Here is an 8,741-nt window from a genome sequence, read left to right as displayed (position 1 = left end):
TACATCAACGGTCTCAGAAGAAGCCGATCTACCCAACGCCGCAAGACCCACCGTCATCAGAGGTTGCCAGCGTCGTGGACCACTGTTTGACCGCCGTTGACTGCCACCACCAATCATTTTTCAGGCACTTTTTCCGGCGAGCCACCCACAGTTGTGATCGTCACAAGGAGGCGGTTCTTTCCGTCCAAGGCCCGCTCCTAAATTCCCACTGAAGCATTTCTCCTCTTTCCATTACTGTTTACGACATTTTGTTTCAACGAATTGTTCTTGATCCATGGCTGATTTTAGCTCATTTATCCTTCCTCAAGATATTTCTCGGCTCATGATCACTGGTTCCACTGCTATTGTTGTGCATACAGGTAATAGTGTTGCTGGTTTCACTCAAAGTTCATCATTTAGTCATTGGGTTCTTGATTCTGGTGCCTTTGATCATATTTCTGGTAATAAATCTTTGTTTTCCTCTCTTTCTACCTCTGGTTATTTGCCTGTTGTCATTATGGCTAATGGTTCCCAGGTTCAGTCTCATGGGATTGGAACAATACATCTCTTTCCCTCCATTACTATTGATAATGTGCTCTATGTCCCTGGTTCACACTTTAATCTCCTTTCCATTAGCCGTTTAATACGTTCTCTTGATTGTCTCATTTCTTTTACCCAAAATTCTGTTGTTTTACAGGATCGAAATTCGGGGAGGACAATTGGCGGCGGATTTGAGTCCAAAGGCCTTTACCTGCTCTCCAGCTACTCTCATGCTCATTCTGTATTAGATTCTCCACTCACTATTCATGCTCAGTTGGGTCATCCTAGTCTTACAAAGCTCCAGAAGATGGTACCACGTTTGTCCAAGCTGTCTACTTTGCAATGTGAATCATGTCAATTCGGGAAACATACTCGCAGTTCTTTTCCTAATAGAGTCAATCGTCGTGCCTCCTCTCCTTTTAGTTTGGTTCACTCTGATGTTTGGGGACCCAGTCGTACTGAATCAACTCGGGGTTATAGATATTTTGTTACCTTTATTGACGATTATTCTCGAAACACTTGGTTATTTTTATTGAAAAACCGCTCTGAGTTGTTCTCCATATTTCAGAAGTTTTATCATGAAATTCTTACTCAATTTGGTATTCCTATCCGCACTTTTCGTAGTGATAATGCTCGTGAGTATCTGTCTCAACCATTTCAATCATTCATGGCATCTCACGGCATTCTTCACCACACATCATGTGCGCATACCCCCCAACAAAACGGGGTTGCTGAAAGAAAAAATCGTCATCTTATTGAAACAGCTCGGACACTCTTAATTCATGGGAATGTTCCTACCAGTTTTTGGGGTGATGTTGTTCTCACCGCATGCTATCTCATTAATCGCATGCCTTCCTCTGTCCTTGGTAACCAGGTACCGTACTCTATATTGTTTCCTCATCAGCCTTTACATTCCTTACCCCTTCGTATTTTTGGTTCTACTTGTTTTGTCCATGAACTCGGTCCCAATCGTGACAAGTTGTCTGCCAAATCTCACAAATGTGTGTTCCTCGGTTACACTCGGACACAAAAAGGTTATCGGTGTTACTCTCCCAGTCTCCATCGCTCTTTTGTCTCGGCGGATGTTACTTTCTTTGAGTCTGTGCCATTTTTTGGCTCCACCTCCGTTCCCGATGACTCTGTTGATACTCAGTTACCTTTACCCTCTGTTCCAATTCAATATGTTCCGGCACCAGATTCCACACCACCGCCTGCACCAGATTCCACACCACCAACGCCTACTGTCACTTCTCCATATGTCCCAGCACCAGATCCTCCTCTCCAGGTTTATCACCGTCGGTCACATCCACCCATACCCCAAGACATTGATGAGGTTCCTATGGACTCAGATCTGCCGTCATCAACTCCTGCGGTTTCAGTCCCGCCCTCCGACATTGACCTACCCATTTCTCTCCGAAAATGTACTCGTAATATTCGTCCTCCACCCAGGTATTCAATAAATATGACTTATCATCGCCTTTCTCCATCACATTTTGCTTGTCTTTCTTCTTTGTCTTCTGTATCTGTTCCTAAGACTACAGGTGAGGCATTATCCCATCCCGGATGGCGACAGGCTATGATTGACGAGATGTGTGCACTTCATGGCAGTGGTACTTGGGATCTGGTTCCTTTTCCCTCTGGAAAATCTGCTGTTGGATGTAGATGGATATTTACTGTCAAAGTTGGTCCCGATGGACAGGTGGATCGTCTCAAAGCACGTTTGGTGGCCAAGGGATATACTCAGGTGTTTGGTGAAGATTATGGGGATACATTTTCCCCTGTGGCAAAAATGGCGTCTGTTTGCCTCTTTATTACTATGGCTGCTATTCGTCACTGGCCCCTTTATCAATTGGATATCAAAAATGCTTTCTTCAATGGTGATCTTGCGGAAGAAGTTTATATGGAGCAACCTCCTGGATTTGTTGCTCAGGGGGAGTCCAGTCTAGTTTGTCGACTCCGCAAATCTTTGTATGGTCTCAAACAGTCTCCACAAGCTTGGTTTGAGAGGTTTAGCACCATTGTCCAGCAGTTTGGTATGACTCGGAGTGCGGCTGATCACTCAGTCTTTTATCGCCACTCAGACTCTGGATCTATTTATTTGGTGGTATATGTTGATGACATTGTCATTACAGGTGATGACCATCAAGGCATTACTCAGTTAAAACAACATCTCAGTCATCATTTTCAGACAAAAGATCTCGGAAGACTACGATATTTCTTGGGAATTGAAGTGGCTCAATCCAAGGATGGTATTGTGATATCCCAGAGGAAATATGCTATGGACATTCTAGAGGAGACAGCTTTGTTGAATGCTAAGCCCGTCGATACCCCCATGGATCCAAATGTCAAGCTTATGCCAAATCAGGGGGAGCTATTTTCAGATCCAGAAAGGTATACAAGATTGGTTGGGAAGCTGAACTATCTGACAGTTACTCGACCAGACATCTTATTTGCAGTCAGTGTAGTAAGTCAGTTCTTGAATTCTCCTTGTGAAGATCATTGGAATGCAGTGATCTGTATCCTCAAGTACATCAAGAATGCTCCAGGTAAAGGTCTCCTCTATAAAAACAAAGGTCATACCAGAGTTGAGGGATACTCAGATGCTGATTGGGCAGGTTCCCCCAGTGATAGAAGATCCATATCTGGGTATTGTGTATTCCTTGGAGGTAACTTGGTTTCTTGGAAAAGCAAGAAACAAAGTGTAGTTGCCAGATCAAGTGCTGAAGCAGAATATCGCTCCATGGCCACAACCACCTGTGAACTTATCTGGTTAAAACAACTATTGAAGGAACTCAAATTTGGAGACATTGGCACAACATCTCTCATTTGCGATAATCAAGCTGCTTTACATATTGCTTCCAATCCAGTGTTTCATGAAAGGACCAAACACATTGAGATAGACTGTCATTTTGTTAGAGAAAAAGTCCTCTCTGGAGATATAGTCACTAGTTTTGTTAACTCAAGTGATCAATTAGCTGATGTTTTCACTAAGTCTTTGAGAGGGTCTAGGATAGATCACTTATGTAACAAGCTTGGTGCATATGATTTATATGCTTCAGCTTGAGGGGGAGTGTTGTAAATAATAGTTTAGAATAGTAGTATAAAAGTCCCACATCATGTATATCTCTTTGTATTTTCTTTCTTTTGAGTTATATAATAGACTCTCCGCTGTGTAGTTAAGACACGGATTACTTATAAATCTTCTTGTTCTTGATATTCAACAGTTGGTATTATGATGGATGGTTAGAGGATCACAAATTTTATTTTATTGTAAAAGTTTTGGGTATAACGATGGTTCTTCAGTAAATTAGGGGAGTTATTTACAATTTTACATGTTGTCATGTATATATTTCTGGAATCATTATTTGTGTTTGTTTTCAACTTTCTAATTGCATTACGGCAAGGAAAACTCATGCATAATTTTTAATTTTCTTTTTGTCTTCTCCATAGATGTATTTTCTGCACTCTGCAACAATTTCATGTGTTCATTGCTTTTTGAATTGCCTACTTCTTATTAAACCTGATTAATCTTTTTTAAATCTTTACAAGCCCGAGTGTGAGCCTTGGAGCATCTGTAAAGTTGCTTTTTGTGAACGGAAGGTCACGGTTTTGGGCAGTAAAGTTGTTCTTTGTGATCGGAAAGTCATGGTTTTGAGTCTAGAAAGAGCCTCTTTGCAAAAATGTAAGGGTGAGATTATGTACAATCTACTCTTATCCCTACTTTCACAAGTCGGGGAGGCTTATGCACCGGGATTTTCCCTTTAAAACTTTGCAAGACTGCTTAATGCTTTCATTTCTAGCTAGATGAAATGATGACAATGCTTTTTATTTATGGATTGTAGAGCTCATTTAGCCTTCTTTTGTTGATTTTGTTATTAGCATAGCATTTCTTTCTGGCATTGTGTTGAGTGAATTTTGGTTTTATAATTGTTTTGTGTAAGGAAGTTTGGATATTTGGAGTCTGATGTCTCCACCACTGCTGGTTACCGAAGAGGAAGGGCAGAGCAACACCTCAACAGTAGCATCTGCATCTTCACAGTCCTTGGACTGTTTCTCCCAAAATGAGGCTGGATTGAAAGAACGCAATTACCTTGCATTGTCAGATTGCTCGTCAGTGGACAGTTCTACTGTTCCGAGCTTGTCTGATGAGAAAAAGGAGAACCTGAATTTGAAGGCTACTGAGTTGAGGCTGGGCCTTCCTGGATCCCAGTCACCTGAAAGGGATACAGATCTTTTCTTGTTGAGCTTAGCAAAAATGGATGAGAAACCACTGTTCCCTTTGCTTCCTACAAAAGATGGAATCTGCTCATTGTCCCAGAAAACTGTGGTTTCAGGCAACAAAAGAGGTTTTGCCGACACAATGGATGGGTTACATGAGGTGAAAAGTTCTCCTTTTAACATGGTTCAATGGATTTTTATTCTTGCTCTGAACCTGATTCTCCACAATCCGGGGTGCAGGGGAAGTTTCCTGGTAATTCAGGGATAAACATAATGCTATCTCCTAGACCTGGAGCTCAGCCAACTACAATGAATGAAATACCTAGCAAGGTGTTAGAAGAACGGTCTTGTGCAGCAAATGGAACTGGCCATAACTATACAGGAGCTTCTATCAGTGGTAGTGCACCAGCTTCTAAGTAAGTATAACCTGATAGATCAAGGATCCATACTTTTTAGGAGAATCTAGAAGTTGGAAAAGTAAAAGACCTCAAAAGGGATCTTCAATGTATTTCTAATTATGCTAATTAGTTCTTATCTATGACAGGGCACAAGTTGTTGGTTGGCCTCCGATAAGGTCATTTAGGAAAAACTCATTGGTCACCACTTCAAAGAATAATGATGAAGTAGATGGAAAACCAGGTCCAGGTGCGCTCTTTGTCAAGGTCAGCATGGATGGTGCTCCCTATCTTAGGAAGGTAGACCTACGAAATTACACAACCTACCAGGACCTGTCTTCTGCCCTTGAGAAGATGTTCAGCTGTTTTACCCTAGGTGATCTGTTACAACTTTAATTTATTTTAAGAAATTATTTCTTGCAAATGATTCTTTCAATGAATTTTGTGGTCACTCTTTTTTTTTCATTCTAAAATGTACCTTTGGCATGGGTTTACTACACTTATGGACTATATCAGGTCAATGTGGTTCCCATGGACCGGGAAGAGAAATGTTGAGTGAGAGCAAGCTGAAAGACCTGCTGCATGGTTCAGAATATGTACTCACTTATGAAGATAAAGATGGTGATTGGATGCTTGTAGGAGATGTACCATGGAAGTAAGTTTTTGAACCTTCTATGAGCTTTCTCCATCTTTGTGTTCTCAACTTTTTATTACTTATAATAATTTTATTTGTTTCTAAGACTATATGGCAAGGTGCTTCAGCAAATATATAAAGTCATTATTATTCTTGAATCAATGGCATGTGCAATATGTTGCCAACAACGCCAAGTGTTAACCAATTTCCACCTGAAAAATGATTTTAAGTGTTCTTGGTTGCTAGTTTCTAACCATAGGATGCTGTAGACATGAGAAGATTACTGCATTCCCTGCATGTACAATAGTTTAGAAGAATAGAATAATTACTATAATAATGTTATCTCACCAGTAAATAAGTATTGCTTCCTTGAACACTTTGTCAAACGTATGCTTGTTCAACCTATACAGCAGCTATTGGTATTGATTGTTTTTCAAATTTAAATCATGACAAAAAATCCAAGATATTGTTTATTGGTAATTCCTGAATTTTGGCAGATTTTATGTACTTTACATAGAAGGGTAAGCACCTAGCGTATATAATTAAAAAGTTCAAAATATGATCATAAATCAGTACAAGAATAATTTACAACTGCACTCCTGTATTATATTTTTTCTTCTCCCAAAAAATTCTTCTAATCAGAAAAATAAGTAGAGAATCCTTGTGAATGTATTTTAAAATTTGATACTTCATTGGGATTATAAAAGTATTATGTATGTTATAGATTTGTTTAACAGTTGCAGACTAAGAACTTGTTCATGGCTAGGATTTTGTTGCTAAATTGGATTTTAAGCGTAATTCAGTTTTACTTCCTATTGGAATGTGTTGATGTTCATATTTGTACCTAGGGATCAAGTGTTGCGAATTACTGCTATTTGTACCCAGAAATTGTCAACTGGACGACTAAGAGAATGAAATCATTGACTTTTTCACTTTGCTCTAGATCATGGTGTCCTATTCTTACAACTTTATTTTTTCTTTTATTTGTTTGCAGTATGTTCATTGACACATGCAAAAGGCTGAAAATCATGAAGGGTTCTGATGCCATTGGCTTAGGTATGTATTCTAGGTGATGATCCATTTTATAGTTGTCATTCTTGTCACTGCAAAACTATCACATAAGTTGATGGAATTGGAGCTTCTGCTTTGTATGAGACAGTAGCCGCACAGGGCTAATATCCTGCAGTAGATTATGATCCCAATGCGTTTACTGAGATTATTGAATCTAAGTCAATATGTCAATAGATTTTATATCCTGGAAGGTTGCTTTGTATATATAGGGATAATATAAAAATTTCTACATTGTTAATAGACTGAGAACAAAAACTTCTTGCATTCTTTGAAGGATGATATTGTTTGTTTTATTACTAGATTGTTTTGTGCTTGGTTTTCTATAGATTTTTAAAGACTAGAGATACTGATAAAATATGTTCAAATGAAAAGTATATATTTTTTCTAATAAATACATTTTTTTATAACATTTTTATTGTTTTATTATATTTATATTATGACTAATAATTTAAATGAATTAATAGTAAGGAATGGGAGCTTCAATATCTGGGTTTATCCAGAAAATGAAAAAAACTTTGAATTTAATGATGCAGTTGGATCAAGTTTGCTTGAAACTTGTCACTCAAGGAACCCATGATTGAAAGTGCCTCTGGTTTATATTTGCAATTGGACTATGGATTGCCTTGAGTTTGCTTGTTTCCTTGCAACACAAGAAAACTTTAATTGATAGTGCCTTTGGTTTATGTCTCTCTTTCTCCCTCCCTCTCCCCAGTCAACCAAAGTCTCAGTTCAATTTCAAATATTCGCCACATTGATAATAATGTGCCTCATAACACCAGTTAATATGCTGAAGTTTGCTTAGGATGTTTTTCTTTTCTTCGCAGCGCCCAGGGCCATGGAAAAATCCAAGAGCAGGAGCTAGATGGTAGTGGGACTGTTGTCTTGACAACGTTTTGTTTACTACCACAAAGTTGCCCTGAATAGTGTCTTGGTCTTTGTGTTACATTTGTTATTACTTTATTACCTTATGAAGCTACCTTGAAGATTGGTATTTGTGGAGTCTGTAATCTTTGTAGGAACCTGTTTGTTTGGTGGAGTTGAAGGCCGTTACAATCAGCATATTGTTCTTAGTGATTTGTTATCCCTTAGTTTCCCCCTCTTTTAGCCCTTGAAAAGCATTTTTTTTTCATGCACTCTTTATCAAATTAGTGAGTCTTGTGCTATGACGAGAACTCGTAGAGTTAAGGGTGGGTATGATTCGACCTGAACCGATATTTTTGTCAAACCGAATCTAAGAATTGGTTTTATTTTTTTCGAACTGGTTCATGATTCAAAACTAATTTATGATTCGTAAAGGGTTTAATATTTGTAATTTTAAAGGATATAGAGTTATGTTATTTTAAGTGTAGATACAAGTAATGAAAATTATGTGAGAGAAAGTGGGTGATATTTTTTAAAAAATTAAAAATTAAATACAAAATTATTAGATTGTATGTTTTTCTCACTTAAAATAGCACAATTTTATGTATTTTAAAATAACAAATATTTTTTCTTTTTTGTAAATGGTTTGAACCTATTTGAGTATGTAAATCAGTTTTGAACGGTTTCGAACCGGTTATGATCGTTTGAATTAAAACAAATTAGTTACAGGATATGTTTGAAAGTGTTTTTGTTTTCAAAAACTTTTTGAATATGAATTTTAAAAATTGATTTTGAGAGTAGAAAAATAAAAAAACTTGTTTGAGTGTAGTTAAATTTAAGTTATAAAAAAGTTGTAATTATTTACAAAAATGCCATTAATAAAGTTTCAGAATTACAAATATCTCACCGTAAAGTTATTGTTTTGAGTCTTCAAATTTACGAAATTGCCATTAATGAATGCTGCTATTTACGAAAATGCCACCCTGAAAGCTAAAAAATCAGAAAACTGCATGGGAGAACACCCTTAAGTTGTTTTGGTATTT

The 8,741-nt window shown here is 37.8% G+C and overlaps 1 protein-coding gene across 1 annotated transcript; it reads left to right on the top strand.

The window, feature by feature from the left end:
* Positions 1-259: 259 nt before the first annotated feature.
* Positions 260-7,973, top strand: LOC133304981 (auxin-responsive protein IAA9-like). The gene is made up of 7 exons (XM_061505076.1): positions 260-359; positions 4,461-4,897; positions 4,978-5,153; positions 5,282-5,508; positions 5,649-5,787; positions 6,761-6,822; positions 7,662-7,973. The coding sequence occupies exons 1-7, from the start codon at positions 275-277 to the stop codon at positions 7,697-7,699; spliced, it is 1,164 nt and encodes a 387-aa protein (XP_061361060.1). The 5' UTR covers positions 260-274; the 3' UTR covers positions 7,700-7,973.
* Positions 7,974-8,741: the final 768 nt, after the last annotated feature.

This window comes from Gastrolobium bilobum, unplaced genomic scaffold, assembly GCF_033153095.1.
Source record: "Gastrolobium bilobum isolate Gb01-03AN ecotype WA unplaced genomic scaffold, APGP_CSIRO_Gbil_v1 utg15086, whole genome shotgun sequence".
In the NCBI taxonomy this organism is placed as follows: Eukaryota; Viridiplantae; Streptophyta; class Magnoliopsida; order Fabales; family Fabaceae; genus Gastrolobium; species Gastrolobium bilobum.
The sequence above is the reverse complement of the archived record's forward strand: the minus strand, read 5'-3'. Positions and strand labels throughout refer to the sequence as shown.

Coding starts and splice junctions, on each gene's coding strand:
- LOC133304981 (XM_061505076.1), top strand. CDS start 275: ATGGCTGATTTTAGCTCATTTATCCTTCCTCAAGATATTTCTCGGCTC. Junction 360..4,460: donor TGCTATTGTTGTGCATACAG/GTAATAGTGTTG, acceptor GTTTTGTGTAAG/GAAGTTTGGATATTTGGAGT. Junction 5,509..5,648: donor GTTCAGCTGTTTTACCCTAG/GTGATCTGTTAC, acceptor GGACTATATCAG/GTCAATGTGGTTCCCATGGA.